Here is an 18,370-nt window from a genome sequence, read left to right as displayed (position 1 = left end):
GGCCAGGGGTACCCTGTGTGGGTGTTGGGGGCCTGGGGACACCCCTCATAGTGTGATGGGACTTGGAGGGGAGGGTCGAGGGATGTAATGGGGGCTTCAGAGATAGGGACATATTACGGTCCAGGGTTTAGAGGACCCCAATGTGTATCATGGAGTTCACCTGACCCTGAACTTTGAATTTATTGTGGTCATGCAGAGCACATGGGCCTGCCCTTCAGGTGTTATTCCACAGAGTGTTACAGCACTTTTAAGTTAAAACAATGTTTATTTATGAAACTAGTTAACACTTTATAAACCCACACTAAACATCTTAACAACTATTAACACCCAATAAATCCCCAACGAATACAGTACTCGATAGATAACACTTAATAAATTCCCAAACAATATCCGGAAGACAAAAGACCCTTTGCACACAGAGATCAGGTTTAAATTCTCTAATGAGAGCAGTTATCCCTTTGAAATCACCCAAATGAACACTCTTTAGCTTGTAGAGAGATCCATGCACATCTGCTGGCTTTCGCTGCAGCTCTTCTCTCTGAAACCGAAACTAAAAACGCACTCCGTAGCAGCCTGCTCAAACACCAAAGTAAAGCAGACAGCCCAGCTCCACTCTCGCTCTGACATCACTGATAAACACCCATTTCTTAATCCCATTTCTTAAAGACACTCTCACATGACAGATGCCATTGAAATGGCGTCGCGCTCTCTCGCTACACGGGGAAGTTCTGATGAGCCGAGCTCCTCAGCACGGAAAACGGAGCTTTGTGTGGCCTTGGTCGCGCATTCCCCGCTGAAGCCCCCTATCTAACTGGGGGTGGGTTAAACAGCGCTGCGTTGCTAGGAAACGCAATGATATTTAACGTGTTCACTATGGGACTTTGTTCCCATTTAGTTGAATCGCACCCGTAGTGCAGGAACCGTACAGTCCTGGACAACCTCCGCAGCTGTGGTCCAGTTAGTACTCTCCCTATTTTGAGGTTGTAAAATATATATAAACATAAAAAGAAGGAGCAAGAGTAGGCCACTCAGCCCATCGAGCCTGCTTCCCCCATCCAATATGATCATGGCTGTCTGACAGAGACCTCGAATGTGCACTCCGCATATCCCAGGTAACCTATCACCCCCTAGGCTTCCCAAGAAGGTCGTGGGAAACAGATTTTCCCAGCATTCCCTGTGGTGCCGCCAACCTCTCTAACACCTGACTCAGTCCAGAATGTGTTGATCCTGTGCGGGGTTGGAAGGTAAGTGCGAGTCATGTTCAGGAGGACCGGACATCATGTGGGGTGTTGGATCTGCTTCTTTCGCACCATGTCAGCGATTCTGAAAATGGAATTGAAGCCCTGGCCTTCAGAGGCCATATCTGGGGCGTCAGACCCGCCGGAGCTGCAGACGGGGGCGGGAGCCGATGTCCTGGCCTTCGACTAGCTGGAATGGCACTCCCGGGAGTCTCCTGGGGATTGAAGACTCCCAGGTGCATGCCCTCTGGCCAGGGTGGCACTGCCAAGGTGTTAAGCTCGCATTTTCTTCGTGGTGGCGATCAGGCCAGGGGTACCCTGTGTGGGTGTTGGGGGCCTGGGGACACCCCTCATAGTGTGAGGGGACTTGGAGGGGAGGGTCGAGGGATGTAATGGGGGCTTCAGAGATAGGGACGTATTACGGTCCAGGGTTTAGAGGACCCCAATGTGTATCATGGAGTTCACCTGACCCTGAACTTTGAATTTATTGTGGTCATGCAGAGCACATGGGCCTGCCCTTCAGGTGCTATTCCACAGTGTTACAGCACTTTTAAGTTAAAACAATGTTTATTTATGAAACTAGTTAACACTTTATAAACCCACAGTAAACATCTTAACAACTATTAACACCCAATAAATCCCCAACGAATACAGTACTCGATAGATAACACTTAATAAATTCCCAAACAATATCCGGAAGACAAAAGACCCTTTGCACACAGAGATCAGGTTTAAATTCTGTAATGAGAGCAGTTATCCCTTTGAAATCACCCAAATTAACACTCTTTAGCTTGTAGAGAGATCCATGCACATCTGCTGGCGTTCGCTGCCTCTCTTCTCTCTGAAACCAAAACTAAAAACGCACTCTGTAGCAGCCTGCTCAAACACCAAAGTAAAGCAGACAGCCCAGCTCCACTCTCGCTCTGACATCACTGATAAACACCCATTTCTTAATCCCAGTTCTTAAAGACACTCTCACATGACAGATGCCATTGAAATGGCGTCGCGCTCTCTCGCTACACGGGGAAGTTCTGATGAGCCGAGCTCCTCAGCACGGAAAACGGAGCTTTGTGTGGCCTTGGTCACGCATTCCCCGCTGAAGCCCCCTATCTAACTGGGGGGTGGGTTAAACAGCGCTGCGTTGCTAGGAAACGCAATGATATTTAACGTGTTCACTATGGGACTTTGTTCCCATTTAGTTGAATCGCACCCGTAGTGCAGGAACCGTACAGTCCTGGACAACCTCCGCAGCTGTGGTCCAGTTAGTACTCTCCCTATTTTGAGGTTGTGAAATATATATAAACATAAAAAGAAGGAGCAAGAGTAGGCCACTCAGCCCATCGAGCCTGCTTCCCCCATCCAATATGATCATGGCTGTCTGACAGAGACCTCGAATGTGCACTCTGCATATCCCAGGTAACCTATCACCCCCTAGGCTTCCCAAGAAGGTCGTGGGAAACAGATTTACCCAGCATTCCCTGTGGTGCCGCCAACCTCTCTAACACCTGACTCAGTCCAGAATGTGTTGATCCTGTGCGGGGTTGGAAGGTAAGTGCGAGTCATGTTCAGGAGGACCGGACATCATGTGGGGTGTTGGATCTGCTTCTTTCGCACCATGTCAGCGATTCTGAAAATGGAATTGAAGCCCTGGCCTTCAGAGGCCATATCTGGGGCGTCAGACCCGCCGGAGCTGCAGACGGGGGCGGGAGCCGATGTCCTGGCCTTCGACTAGCTGGAATGGCACTCCCGGGAGTCTCCTGGGGATTGAAGACTCCCAGGTGCATGCCCTCTGGCCAGGGTGGCACTGCCAAGGTGTTAAGCTCGCATTTTCTTCGTGGTGGCGATCAGGCCAGGGGTACCCTGTGTGGGTGTTGGGGGCCTGGGGACACCCCTCATAGTGTGAGGGGACTTGGAGGGGAGGGTCGAGGGATGTAATGGGGGCTTCAGAGATAGGGACGTATTACGGTCCAGGGTTTAGAGGACCCCAATGTGTATCATGGAGTTCACCTGACCCTGAACTTTGAATTTATTGTGGTCATGCAGAGCACATGGGCCTGCCCTTCAGGTGCTATTCCACAGTGTTACAGCACTTTTAAGTTAAAACAATGTTTATTTATGAAACTAGTTAACACTTTATAAACCCACAGTAAACATCTTAACAACTATTAACACCCAATAAATCCCCAACGAATACAGTACTCGATAGATAACACTTAATAAATTCCCAAACAATATCCGGAAGACAAAAGACCCTTTGCACACAGAGATCAGGTTTAAATTCTCTAATGAGAGCAGTTATCCCTTTGAAATCACCCAAATGAACACTCTTTAGCTTATAGAGAGATCCATGCACATCTGCTGGCGTTCGCTGCAGCTCTTCTCTCTGAAACCGAAACTAAAAACGCACTCTGTAGCAGCCTGCTCAAACACCAAAGTAAAGCAGACAGCCCAGCTCCACTCTCGCTCTGACATCACTGATAAACACCCATTTCTTAATCCCAGTTCTTAAAGACACTCTCACATGACAGATGCCATTGAAATGGCGTCGCGCTCTCTCGCTACACGGGGAAGTTCTGATGAGCCGAGCTCCTCAGCACGGAAAACGGAGCTTTGTGTGGCCTTGGTCACGCATTCCCCGCTGAAGCCCCCTATCTAACTGGGGGTGGGTTAAACAGCGCTGCGTTGCTAGGAAACGCAATGATATTTAACGTGTTCACTATGGGACTTTGTTCCCATTTAGTTGAATCGCACCCGTAGTGCAGGAACCGTACAGTCCTGGACAACCTCCGCAGCTGTGGTCCAGTTAGTACTCTCCCTATTTTGAGGTTGTGAAATATATATAAACATAAAAGAAGGAGCAAGAGTAGGCCACTCAGCCCATCGAGCCTGCTTCCCCCATCCAATATGATCATGGCTGTCTGACAGAGACCTCGAATGTGCACTCTGCATATCCCAGGTAACCTATCACCCCCTAGGCTTCCCAAGAAGGTCGTGGGAAACAGATTTTCCCAGCATTCCCTGTGGTGCCGCCAACCTCTCTAACACCTGACTCAGTCCAGAATGTGTTGATCCTGTGCGGGGTTGGAAGGTAAGTGCGAGTCATGTTCAGGAGGACCGGACATCATGTGGGGTGTTGGATCTGCTTCTTTCGCACCATGTCAGCGATTCTGAAAATGGAATTGAAGCCCTGGCCTTCAGAGGCCATATCTGGGGCGTCAGACCCGCCGGAGCTGCAGACGGGGGCGGGAGCCGATGTCCTGGCCTTCGCCTCGCTGATTGCCCAGAGGCTAGTCCTGCTGGCTTGGAGGTCAGCTTCTCCTCCCAGTGCCTCAGTGTGGCTGGGAGATCCGATGGAGTCCCCGTACCCCGAGAAAGTCAAGTACACCGTGAGGGCGCAATCAAGAGGTTTTACCGCAGATGGCAGCCGCTTATTGTGTATTTCATGGATATCCCACTGTTAGTTGCTAAAGGGGAGGGGTAGAGGGAGATGGGGGGAGGGGTTAGGTTTTGGGAGGGGTTAGGTCATGTTTTGGGTGATTTGTTTTATTTCATGTTACGTGTAAAAAGGAAAAATCTGAATAAAAATGTTTTTGATGAAAGGTTGTGGGTTTGACTATTGCGTCAGAGGGTGCAGTGTAGGATTACCATCCAGTACAGGGACTACAATTCTTTTGGGACAGACATTAAACTGCCGCCCCATCGACTCTCTTGGTTGAACCAAAAAGATGGCGCGGCATTATTTTAAAGAAGGGCGCTGGGAGTTCACCACCGTGCCCTGTCCAATATTTACCCCCTCAACCAGCATCCGTGAAGCCCCTTTTCTAGCCGTTGTCTCGTTGCTTTTCGTGGAAGCTTGCTGTGCACAAATCGTTCTCTGTGTTTCCTACGCCGTAGCAGCGACTGAACCTCAAAACGTGTCGAGCCAACGGCAAAGTGCTTTGGGCCGCAAGGGGTGCGGTTAAAAAACGCAACATTTCGTCCTCGTTGACGCTCAGTGGTTGATCAAAGTGTTGAAAATGTTGACAGGAGTCAACAGAAATTAATTCCTCAGACGGGGCACCGAAATTGAGAGGGCAGGAGCTCACAGGTGGGTTGTGCAGGAGTGAGAGCAGAAAGCAAATTTTCACCCGCATAGGTCAGGATTTTCCACTTCCACCCAAAGTCAACGGGCCTTCAACTGGTCCGTCTAATTTTCCGGCAATACCCCCTGTGGGCAGGACCGGAAACTCCCGGCCAGTGGATAGTGGAAACCAGAGCACCTCGAACTGTTGGGGACCATTGAAACCTTCGACACTGTGGTGGATCAATTTTATTGGGTGAGAATATGACGGCCCACACGGCCGTAGTCCAATTGAATGGGGGAAGCGGACCACCCCCTGGGCTGTATGCCCCCCTCTTCCTATCGTTACCATGCAGGTTGGCTCATACCAATGCTTTTTGATGCTGGATGAACTTCCCGATGTTTTCCTACAGGGCAAATTGGAGGATTCGGTTGGCTCCCTTGAGAAGAGGTTGGAGGAGTATCGCCAAGCACAGGCCTCCCGAGGAACCAAGATCACCGAGACACGGGTGAGCCTTTTCTTTGGTAACGTCGGGTTAAGCGAGTGGGCAAAACATTGGTGGACGGAATATAATGTGGGGGAACCTGGGACAGAATTTCATGCGATTCCCTGGACCCGCCTGACGCCAATTCGGAATCACTGAAGTGGCAGCCGGTGTGAATCGCAGTGGGGTCATGGGGGGCCGCCATGAGGCCGAAAGGTAGAATGCAGAGGCCGCAGAGACGTCACTGCCTGCAGCATGGCCAGCGCTGGGGGACACAGCAGGCGGGAGGGGAGGGGAGTTCCGGCAGCCAGGGAAAGGACAGACATATCCTGAGATCTCCACACTGTGCTGTGCCCAATACTGAAAAACACTCTCTCAAAACTCCAAAACACCGCCTCAGTCAATTCTCCCAACTCCTCATCCAGCTCCAATCCCCTTTTATCCTGCCCTTGAATCCAAAACTTTTTTTAAAAACCGCCTGGTCCGCCTATCCGTGTTTCCCGTGCGCAGAGCTTGAGATCGCATTGGGCCTGTGAAAACTTGGTGAATTGGGGATTTAATCCCTTCAACAAGCAGCCCAACTGTTGGCGGTACGCGCCCGACGGTATCACGCATTATTCGATGCGGGGTCAGGCTTGTGTCCACCTAAAATTTGACCCATCAGGTGGTCCACCTTGGCAGGGAAAACAGAAAAGCAGAAAGAACCCTCTATGTACGTGCTTTTGCCGCCAAGCCGTGGAGGAGAGCTTCCTCAATGTTCTAGCTGCTGGCAAGGGGACTGTGAAAATGGCTAGTTTTCTTAAAAATATGAGATGACCAGAGGCACAAACAGGCAGTGTACCTACTGGACGGGATCTCACAGCCGAATCTGCTGGAGAGAGCTGCTCAGGAGAGTCCAGGGCAGGATAGAGCAGTGCTGGTGTTTGCTCTGTACAGAGCTCCAGGGCCTCTGGTTAACAACCTAGAAAGAAAAAGAAACAAAGCGGTATAAAGATGATTTTTAGAGGTGTGGTTTTGCCAATTGTGACAATGCAAACAAGGATTCAAAACCCATGAGTACTATATGCAGTGAAATACTGACGAATGAGAGAAGTTCCAGATTTTGAAAGAGAAGTGGTGGTGAAATATCCCTTTTGAGGTCAGTTATTAACTTACAGCTGACTCCAAATTAAAGACTACTGTTGTTGAAAACTCACCACTATTCTTAGAAGTCTCCCTATACCAAAAAGGGCCGACATTCTAAATGGTGAACAGGGATTCTCACTCCCTGACTCCGATGCAGGCTTCGGTGGGTGCTATTCAGGTCAAACTATATTTTCAAGTTATCCCCCGGTATAACCCATACCTTCACTAAAGATTTTATCTACTTACCCCTTAGTAGCATTGATATCCTGGGTCCTGCGTTGCTAAGTAAGTAAAGTAGGCTAATAACCACTGTTTCAGGTTAAAACTTTTAAGTTATTTTATTGTTATAATTTTTCTTTCAGAAGCTGCAAACACTTTCTTTACAGAAAGGTAAAAAGATCTTGCTTCTGGATCCTTCTGGTTGGTTGAAGGGACATTCAGGCCCAACTTGACAATCAATCTTCTTTTTAAAATCTGGTCTTCTTTAGATGTATTCGCTGGTGAACTCGGTTGCTGTGTCCTGTCCTTCCCATGTGCCGAGCTCTGAGAGCTGGCTCTGCTGGCTATCTCTGAGCTGACTCTGAGCTGACTCTGCCTCCTCTTTAAATTCTAGTCTTCCTTAGAAGTATTAGCTGTTTTAGCTCGGCTGCTATGTCTTATTTTTCCCATGACCGAGCGGACTGTAAGCTGACTCTGCTTGCTTCTCTTGATCCTTCTCTGCTTCTCTCCTCTCTCTGAGTTCTGGTAGTTCCTGCTCTGGTCTCTGAGTTTATATTCTCTTTCTAACAGTTATTCAGTTTTTATGACTTTATTGTAAAGTAACTTTTATTTCACTTTGATTGTAAAAAGTATCTTTGATCTAAACCAGGGGTGGGCAAACTTTTCCGTGCAAGGGCCACATTCAGAAATTCACAATTTTAAAGGGCCGCATAGTATATTAAGTAAAATAATTACTTCACCCGGTCATGATTCTGGGCGCCTCATATAGAACACAGAACATAGAACAGTACAGCACAGAACAGGACCTTCGGCCCTCGATGTTGTGCCGAGCAATGATCACCCTACTCAAGTCAACGTATCCACCCTATATCAGTAAGTAACCCAACAGCCCCCCCCCCATTAACCTTAAAAAGTTTTTTAAAAAAAATAAAAAAAATTTTTTTAAAAAATGACTTGGTGGGCCGCATAAAGACCTTTGACGGCCCACGGGCCGTAGTTTACCCACCCCTGATCTAGACATTCTAATACAACTAAGTATTTATTTTGACATGACCTCACCTCTCAGGCCTCTGATTACATTGTTTCCTTTGTGATGTTCAAAGTTCCTTTTGTGATATTCCAAAATGCTTTGGTTTCAATAGGGGTGTGAATTTTGGTTTGGTTCCTGTCATTTCTATCGTTTTATTTTCCAATTGTGCCCCCAGCTCATACTTTTGACTTTGATTTTAGCTTTAAATTATGTTTCTCGTAGACTGACAGTCTCCAGTTTTCTTTAGTTTACTTGGTGTTAGCAGAATTTCACACCTAGAATTGTCACCAAATTCAACTGAACCTCAGAACTTTTGTCCTAGGTTAATCATAGAATTTTGGACACTAAGGGCAATTTATCATGACCAATCCACCCAACCTGCACATCTTTGGACTGTGGGAGGAAACCGGAGTACCCGGTGGAAACCCACGCACACACGGGGAGGATGTGCAGACTCCACACAGACAGTGTCCCAAGCCGAAATCGAACTTGGGACCCTGGAGCTGTGAAGCAATTGTGCTATCCACAATGCTACCGTGCTGCCCTTAAGAAGAAATTAATCTACACTCCATTATTCTACCCTAATCCATGTGCCTATCCAATAGCCGCTTGAAGGTCCCTAACGTTTCCGAATCAACTACTTCCACAGGCAGTGCATTCCATGCCCCACTACTCTCTGGGTAAAGAACCTACCACTGACATCCTCCGTATATCTTCCACCATTCATCTTAAATTTATGTCCCCTTGTAATGGTTTGTTCCACCCGGGGAAAAAGTCTCTGACTGTCTACTCTATCTATTCCCCTGATCATCTTATAAACCTTTATCAAGTCGTCCCTCATCCTTCTCCGTTCTAATGAGAAAAGGCCTCGCACCCTCAACCTTTCCTCGTAAGACCTACTCTCCATTCCAGGCAACATCCTGGTAAATCTCCTTTGCACCTTTTCCAAAGCTTCCAGATCCTTCCTAAAATGAGTTAAGATCCTTCCTAATAGTTAATTTCAATGAAGGTGTAAAACATTACATTTAGATGTATGCTAAAATCCACTTGGTTATAACTTGAAAGGTTTCCATTTATCACTAACTCAACTGAAACCCTCATCCATGCTTTTCCAGATGCTTCCTAAGATAGTTACTTTCAATGAAGGTGTGAGCCATTGTTTTTAGCTTCATACAAAAACCCAGTGTGTTTGCTAAGCCTGCTTGAGAGAAAGAATCTGCATTTTATAATCCTGCTCTATGCAGCTGCTATTAACCCTTCATGGGATCTTTCCCTGTATCCTCTCATGTTTCTCTCAGACCAGATATTGCCAGACTTCCATGTTTCAAATGACACATCTTTCCATATTATCAATTACACTACGCTGCTATTCCTGACCTGTGATACCACATTAAAAACATGCCAAAAGCCTACAACACAGTTAGCACTCTGGTGTAGCATCTCCAGGGAGTATCCAGTGCTGAGTAAAACAAGCATTTTGTTGCTGCTGTCTTTCACGCCGACCTACATGTGCGAGGTTGGATTTCCTGTTTTTGTAAAAGTGAGGACGGCACAAAGGAAATGTCTAAACTCTGCACCTATGTGCATCTCCCTCTCCTCCTGTGAACCTGATTCAAGGGAGACTATGAGGTGAAAGGCACCCCTTTCGCATTAAAGGTAAGTGAACGTGGCGTGTATCATACAGGGTGGCCAGAGTGAGTGGCGAAGGTTGGCCGTTTGGGAAAAGTGGGTCCCGAGAAACAAAATTTGAAAAATATCGCTTTATGACACTGTCACTAGCTAATTTGCAAAATGTTGGACAGCAGGAGAAGAGACTTACATAAGAGAAAGTAGCAAAAGTAGGCCATTCAGCCCCAGCGACCACCATTCAATAAAATTCACAGTTAATCTGATTATAACCTGATTAACGTCACTTTCCTACCTGTCACCTGACAATCCTTGACTCCTTTTGTGGAACTCAGCCTTGAATATATTCAATGACCCAGCCTACACAGCTCCCGGGGATGCATTTAGATAGTGCCTTTGATGACACCAAGCCATCCCAAAGTGCTTTACAGCCAAGTATTTTTGAAGCAAATGTATGTGGGAAGGGCAGTGACTGTTGTAATGTGGGAAGCAGAGCTGCCACATTTCACACAGCAAGATGCCACAAACAGCAAACAAGATAATGATCAGGTGGCCTGTTTTCAGTGCTGTTGATCGAGGGACAACCAGACATCAAGGAGAACTCCCGAGGTTCTTCTTCAAAATAGTGCCATAGAATCTTTTGCAAGCATTTGAGAGGGAGCCTCAGTTTAATGCATCATCCGAAAGATAGGCGGCAGGATTCTCCGCCAGCCGACGCTGAAATTGGGCAGCGAATCGGTCTTGACGGCGAAGTCGTGGCCGCCACCGGGTTCACGGTAAATCGCAATTCGCCGGTGCCTCAACAGTAGCGTCAATGCGTTCTACTGCACACATACAGTAAACGCCGTTGGCTTATCATTAGCGGGCTTGACCCAGTATTCTCCGGGGCCTCCGCCTCCACCAGCGGGAATTCCCAATGGCGAAGTTCAATTGTGCGTTTAACATCGGAAAACAGGCCACAAATGATCTTTGAGATCGAGGCGACCGTCAGAATGACGTCCCGATCTCCAACTCCCCTCTTTGCCAGCGTGTTAAACAGCCCTCAATCCCCTCAGCTGGCTGTGCGATCCTCACCAGCACTTTGAAAGTGTACAGAGTGCCGTTTAATCAGGTGAGAAAAGGGATCTGCAAAGGCAGTGAGTTTCACACAGCTTTTCCCACCTGATCCAGCACCCTCTGCAATTTGGGGAAAGTTCTGCTCGTCGTGTCAGTCTGGAGGGAGCGTTGGGATGAAGAGGCAAATGTGCCATCTGGTGGTAGGGAGTAAGTAGTACATTAGACCAATTATTGTGCAAGTAACGTGAGACATGTCAGCTCGACACAAATTAAGAGAGTTATTCTGCATTCACGCCGTGCTGTACCTATCCTGGGAGTGTTTGATGGGACAGTGTAGAGGGAGCTTTACTCTGTATCTAACCCCGCACTGTACCTGTCCTGGGAGTGTTTGATGGGAAAGTGTAGAGGGAGCTTTACTCTATGTCTAACCCCGCGCTGTACCTGTCCTGGGAGTGTTTGATGGGACAGTGTAGAGGGAGCTTTACTCTGTAACAAATCCCGTGCTGTACCTGTCCTGGGAGTGTTTGATGGGACAGTGTAGAGGGAGCTTTACTCTGTATCTAACCCCGTGCTGTACCTGTCCTGGGAGTGTTTGATGGGACAGTGTAGAGGGAGCTTTACTCTGTCTCTACCCCGTGCTGTATCTGTCCTGGGAGTGTTTGATGGGACAGTGTAGAGGGAGCTTTACTCTGTATCTAACCCCGTGCTGTACCTATCCTGGGAGTGTTTGATGGGACAGTGTAGAGGGAGCTTTACTCTGTGTCTAACCCCGTGCTGTACCTGTCCTGGGACTGTTTTATGGGACAGTGCAGAGGGAGCTTTACTCTGTGTCTAACACCGTGCTGTACCTGACCTGGGAGTGGTTGATGGGGACAGTGTAGAGAGAGTTTTACTCTGTATCTAACCCCGTGCTGTACCTGTCCTGGGAGTGTTTGATGGGACAGTGCAGAGAGAGCTTTACTCTGTATCTAACCCCGTGCTGTACCTGTCCTGGGAGTATTTGATGGGACAGTGCAGAGAGAGCTTTACTCTGTATCTAACCCCGTGCTGTACCTGTCCTGGGAGTGTTTGATGGGACAATGAAAAGGGAGCTTTACTCTGTATCTAACCCCGTGCTGTACCTGTCCTGGGAGTATTTGATGGGACAGTGCAGAGAGAGCTTTACTCTGTATCTAACCCCGTGCTGTACCTGCCCTGGGAGTGTTTGATGGGACAATGAAGAGGGAGCTTTACTCTATATCTGATCTACCATGCTGATTCTATCATTGAACAAATGGCCCCCTCAGTAATACATTGGGAAGAATGAGGTTGTTCATGTAGAATAGTAAGATCAAAGGGGCTGAAATGCCTTCATTAACATAGAACATGTGACTTTGAACTATCCATTTTGTCCCTCGTCCCTGTGCAGGAGCTGGTGAAGAGTCTCCAGGAAAATATAGAAGTGGAATTTGCTGAATTATACCATTGCCTGCAGCTACAGGAGAAGTCCCTGAGTGACAAACTGCACAGGGAATCAGAGGAGCTGGTGCAGTCACTGGAAGGAAACTTCAAACATATCTCCAAGAAGACCAGCTCCATCGAGAAGTTCATTGCTGAAATGCACTCACTGATTGACAAAGAGGATCAAAACCTGCTGCTGACGGTGAGATTCTCACTCTGCACCCAGACAGGGCGAAAGCAATTCAATCCAGGAACCAGGGAAATACCCTACGTTCAATTTCCATCCCCGAACTACACTTCTGAAGCTGGGAGTGAGCCACCCATTGACCATGGCCATTCGTATAGTGCAGGTCAACTCACAGTGCTGTTAGAGGGTAATCCCACAATGCTGTTAGAGAGTAATCCCACAGTGCTGTTAGAGGGGTAATCCCACAGTGCTGTTAGAGGGTAATCCCACAGTGCTGTTAGAGGGTAATCCCACAGTGCTGTTACAGGGTAATCCCACAGTGCTGTTAGAGGGTAATCCCACAGTGCTGTTAGAGGGTAATCCCACAGTGCTGTTAGAGGGTAATCCCACAGTGCTGTTAGAGGGTAATCCCACAGTGCTGTTAGAGGGGTAATCCCACAGTGCTGTTACAGGGTAATCCCACAGTGCTGTTAGAGGGAAATCCCACAGTGCTGTTAGAGGGTAATCCCACAGTGTTGTTAGAGGGTAATCCCACAGTGCTGTTAGAGGGTAATCCCACAGTGCTGTTAGAGGGTAATCCCACAGAGCTGTTAGAGGGTAATCCCACAGTGTTGTTAGAGGGAAATCCCACAGTGCTGTTAGAGGGTAATCCCACAGTGTTGTTAGAGGGTAATCCCACAGTGCTGTTAGAGGGTAATCCCACAGAGCTGTTAGAGGATAATCCCACAGTGCTGTTAGAGGGTAATCCCACAGTGCTGTTAGAGGGTAATCCCACAGTGCTGTTAGAGGGTAATCCCACAGTGCTGTTAGGGGGTAATCCCACAGTGCTGTTAGAGGGTAATCCCACAGTGATGTTAGAGGGTAATCCCACAGTGCTGTTAGAGGGTAATCCCACAGTGCTGTTAGAGGGTAATCCCACAGTGCTGTTAGAGGGCAATCCCACAGTGCTGTTAGAGGGTAATCCCACAGTGCTGCTAGAGGGTAATCCCACAGTGCTGTTAGAGGGTAATCCCACAGTGCTGTTAGAGGGTAATCCCACAGTGCTGTTAGAGGGGTAATCCCACAGTGCTGTTAGAGGGTAATCCCACAGTGCTGTTAGAGGGTAATCCCACAGTGCTGTTAGAGGTTAATCCCACAGTGCTGTTAGAGGGTAATCCCACAGTGCTGTTAGAGGGTAATCCCACAGTGCTGTTAGAGGGTAATCCCACAGTGCTGTTAGAGGGTAATCCCACAGTGCTGTTAGAGGGTTATCCCACAGTGCTGTTAGAGGGTAATCCCACAGTGCTGTTAGAGGGTAATCCCACAGTGCTGTTAGAGGGTAATCCCACAGTGCTGTTAGGGGGTAATCCCACAGTGCTGTTAGAGGGTAATCCCACAGTGCTGTTAGAGGGTTATGCCACCATGCTGTTAGGGGGTAATCCCACAGTGCTGTTAGAGGGTAATCCCACAGTGCTGTTAGAGGGTAATCCCACAGTACTGTTAGAGGGTAATCCCACAGTGCTGTTAGAGGGTAATCCCAGAGTGCTGTTAGGGGGTAATCCCAGAGTGCTGTTAGAGGGAAATCCCACAGTGCTGTTAGAGGGTAATTCCACAGTGCTGTTAGAGGGTAATCCCACAGTGCTGTTAGAGGGTACTCCCACAGTGCTGTTAGAGGGCAATCCCACAGTGCTGTTAGAGGGTAATCCCAGAGTGCTGTTAGGGGGTAATCCCACAGTGCTGTTAGAGGGGAATCCCACAGTGCTGTTAGGGGATAATCCCACAGTGCTGTTAGAGGGCAATCCCACAGTGCTGTTAGAGGGTAATCCCACAGTGCTGTTAGAGGGTAATCCCACAGTGCTGTTAGAGGGTAATCCCAGAGTGCTGTTAGGGGGTAATCCCACAGTGCTGTTGGAGGGTAATCCCACAGTGCTGTTAGAGGGTAATCCCACAGTGCTGTTAGAGGGTAATCCCACAGTGCTGTTAGGGGGTAATCCCACAGTGCTGTTAGAGGGTAATCCCACAGTGCTGTTAGAGGGTAATCCCACAGTGCTGTTAGAGGGTAATCCCACAGCGCTGTTAGAGGGTAATCCAACAGTGCTGTTAGAGGGTAATCCCACAGTGCTGTTAGAGGGTAATCCCACAGTGCTGTTAGGGGGGCTAATCCCACAGAGCTGTTAGAGGGTAATCCCACAGTGCTGTTAGAGGGTAATCCCACAGTGCTGCTAGAGGGTAATGCCACAGTGCTGTTAGAGGGTAATCCCACAGTGCTGTTAGAGGGTAATCCCACAGTGCTGTCAGAGGGTAATCCCACAGTGCTGTTAGAGGGCGATCCCACAGTGCTGTTAGAGGGTAATCCCACAGTGCTGTTAGAGGGGTAATCCCACAGTGCTGTTAGAGGGTAATCCCACAGTGCTGTTAGAGGGGTAATCCCACAGTGCTGTTAGAGGGTAATCCCACAGTGCTGTTAGAGGGTAATCCCACAGTGTTGTTAGAGGGTAATCCCACAGTGCTGTTAGAGGGTAATCCCATAGTGCTGTTAGAGGGTAATCCCACAGTGCTGTTAGAGGGTAATCCCACAGTGCTGTTAGAGGGGTAATCCCACAGTGCTGTTAGAGGGGTAATCCCACAGTGCTGTTAGGGGGTAATCCCACAGTGCTGTTAGAGGGTAATCCCACAGAGCTGTTAGAGGGTAATCCCACAGTGCTGTTAGAGGGTAATCCCACAGTGTTGTAAGAGGGTAATCCCACAGTGCTGTTAGAGGGGTCATCCCACAATGCTGTTCGAGGGTAATCCCACAGTGCTGTTAGAGGGTAATCCCACAGTGCTGTTTGGGGGTAATCCCACAGTGCTGTTAGAGGGCAATGCCACAGTGCTGTTAGGGGGTAATCCCACAGTGCTGTTAGGGGGCAATCCCACAGTGCTGTTAGAGGGTAATCCCACAGCGCTGTTAGAGGGTAATCCCACAGTGCTGTTACAGGGTAATCCCACAGTGCTGTTAGAGGGTAATCCCACAGTGCTGTTGAGGGCAATCCCACAGTGCTGTTAGAGGGGTAATCCCACAGTGCTGTTAGAGGGTAATCCCACAGTGCTGTTAGAGGGTAATCCCACAGTGCTGTTAGAGGGGAATCCCACAGTGCTGTTAGAGGGTAATCCCACAGTGCTGTTAGAGGGTAATCCCACAGTGCTGTTAGAGGGTAATCGCACAGTGCTGTTAGAGGGTAATCCCACAGTGCTGTTAGAGGGGTAATCCCACAGTGCTGTTAGAGGGTAATCCCACAGTGCTGTTAGAGGGTAATCCCACAATGCTGTTAGTGGGAAATCCCACAGTGCTGTTAGAGGGTAATCCCACAGTGCTGTTAGAGGGCAATCCCACAGTGCTGTTAGAGGGTAATCCCACAGTGCTGTTAGAGGGTAATCCCACAGTGCTGTTAGAGGGGATAATCCCACAGTGCTGTTAGATGGGTAATCCCACAGTGCTGTTAGAGGGTAATCCCACAGTGCTGTTAGAGGGTAATCCCACAGTGCTGTTAGAGGGTAATCCCACAGTGCTGTTAGAGGGGATAATCCCACAGTGCTGTTAGAGGGTAATCCCACAGTGCTGTTAGAGGGTAATCCCACAGTGCTGTTAGAGAGGTAATCCCACAGTGCGGTTAGAGGGTAATCCCACAGTGCTGTTAGAGGGTAAACCCACAGTGCTGTTAGAGGGTAATCCCACAGTCCTGTTAGAGGGGAATCCCACAGCGCTGTTAGAGGGGTAATCACACAGTGCTGTTAGAGGGTAATCCCACAGTGCTGTTAGAGGGTAATCCCACAGTGCTGTTAGAGGGTAATCCCACAGTGCTGTTAGAGGGTAATCCCACAGTGCTGTTAGAGGGTAATCCCACAGTGCTGTTAGAGGGTAATCCCACAGTGCTGTTAGAGGGTAATCCCACAGTGCTGTTAGAGGGTAATCCCACAGTGCTGTAAGAGGGTTATCCCACAGTGCTGTTAGAGGGTAATCCCACCGTGCAGTTAGAGGGTAATCCCACAGTGCTGTTAGAGGGTAATCCCACAGTGCTGTTAGGGGGTAATCCCACAGTGCTGTTAGAGGATAATCCCACAGTGCTGTTAGAGGGTAATCCCACTGTGCTGTTAGGGGGTAATCCCACAGTGCTGTTAGAGGGTAATCCCACAGTGCTGTTAGAGGGCAATCCCACAGTGCTGTTAGAGGGTAATCCAACAGTGCTGTTAGAGGGTAATCCCACAGTACTGTTAGAGGGTAATCCCACAGTGCTGTTAGAGGGTAATCCCACAGTGCTGTTAGAGGGTAATCCCACAGTGCTGTTAGAGGGTAATCGCACAGTGCTGTTAGAGGGTAATCCCACAGTGCTGTTAGAGGGGTAATCCCACAGTGCTGTTAGAGGGTAATCCCACAGTGCTGTTAGAGGGTAATCCCACAATGCTGTTAGTGGGAAATCCACAGTGCTGTTAGAGGGTAATCCCACAGTGCTGTTAGAGGGCAATCCCACAGTGCTGTTAGAGGGTAATCCCACAGTGCTGTTAGAGGGTAATCCCACAGTGCTGTTAGAGGGGATAATCCCACAGTGCTGTTAGATGGGTAATCCCACAGTGCTGTTAGAGGGTAATCCCACAGTGCTGTTAGAGGGTAATCCCACAGTGCTGTTAGAGGGTAATCCCACAGTGCTGTTAGAGGGGATAATCCCACAGTGCTGTTAGAGGGTAATCCCACAGTGCTGTTAGAGGGTAATCCCACAGTGCTGTTAGAGAGGTAATCCCACAGTGCGGTTAGAGGGTAATCCCACAGTGCTGTTAGAGGGTAAACCCACAGTGCTGTTAGAGGGTAATCCCACAGTCCTGTTAGAGGGGAATCCCACAGCGCTGTTAGAGGGGTAATCACACAGTGCTGTTAGAGGGTAATCCCACAGTGCTGTTAGAGGGTAATCCCACAGTGCTGTTAGAGGGTAATCCCACAGTGCTGTTAGGGGGTAATCCCAGAGTGCTGTTAGAGGGTAATCCCACAGTGCTGTTAGAGGGTAATCCCACAGTGCTGTTAGAGGGTAATCCCACAGTGCTGTTAGAGGGTAATCCCACAGTGCTGTTAGAGGGTAATCCCACAGTGCTGTAAGAGGGTTATCCCACAGTGCTGTTAGAGGGTAATCCCACCGTGCAGTTAGAGGGTAATCCCACAGTGCTGTTAGAGGGTAATCCCACAGTGCTGTTAGGGGGTAATCCCACAGTGCTGTTAGAGGATAATCCCACAGTGCTGTTAGAGGGTAATCCCACTGTGCTGTTAGGGGGTAATCCCACAGTGCTGTTAGAGGGTAATCCCACAGTGCTGTTAGAGGGCAATCCCACAGTGCTGTTAGAGGGTAATCCAACAGTGCTGTTAGAGGGTAATCCCACAGTGCTGTTAGAGGGTAATCCCACAGTGCTGTTAGAGGGTAATCCCACAGTGCTGTTAGAGGGTAATCCCACAGTGCTGTTAGAGGGTAATCCCACAGTGCTGTTAGAGGGTAATCCCACAGTGCTGTTAGAGGGGTAATCCCACAGTGCTGTTAGAGGGTAATCCCACAATGCTGTTAGTGGGAAATCCCACAGTGCTGTTAGAGGGTAATCCCACAGTGCTGTTAGAGGGCAATCCCACAATGCTGTTAGGGGGGGGGGGGTAATCCCACAGTGCTGTTAGAGGGTAATCCCACAGTGCTGTTAGAGGGTAATCCCACAGTGCTGTTAGAGGGTAATCCCACAGTGCTGTTACAGGGTAATCCCACAGTGCTGTTGGAGGGTAATCACACTGTGCTGTTAGAGGGTAATCCCACAGTGCTGTTAGAGGGTAATCCCACAATGCTGTTAGAGGGGTAATCCCACAGTGCTGTTAGAGGGGGTAATCCCACAGTGCTGTTAGAGGGTAATACCACAGTGCTG

General features: G+C 48.7%; 1 protein-coding gene across 1 annotated transcript in view; it reads left to right on the top strand.

Moving 5' to 3' along the window:
• Nucleotides 1-18,370, top strand: part of LOC119976495 (zinc-binding protein A33-like) — a 119,288-nt gene that overhangs the window by 12,937 nt on the left and 87,981 nt on the right. The window contains exons 2-3 of the mRNA XM_038817040.1: nucleotides 5,712-5,807; nucleotides 12,248-12,481. Of these exons, the coding sequence (XP_038672968.1) occupies nucleotides 5,712-5,807; nucleotides 12,248-12,481 (330 nt within the window). The remainder of the gene's footprint in view (nucleotides 1-5,711; nucleotides 5,808-12,247; nucleotides 12,482-18,370) is intronic.

Source organism: Scyliorhinus canicula, chromosome 13 (genome assembly GCF_902713615.1).
Source record: "Scyliorhinus canicula chromosome 13, sScyCan1.1, whole genome shotgun sequence".
Taxonomy (NCBI): Eukaryota; Metazoa; Chordata; class Chondrichthyes; order Carcharhiniformes; family Scyliorhinidae; genus Scyliorhinus; species Scyliorhinus canicula.
This window is presented reverse-complemented; position numbering and strand designations above follow the sequence as displayed.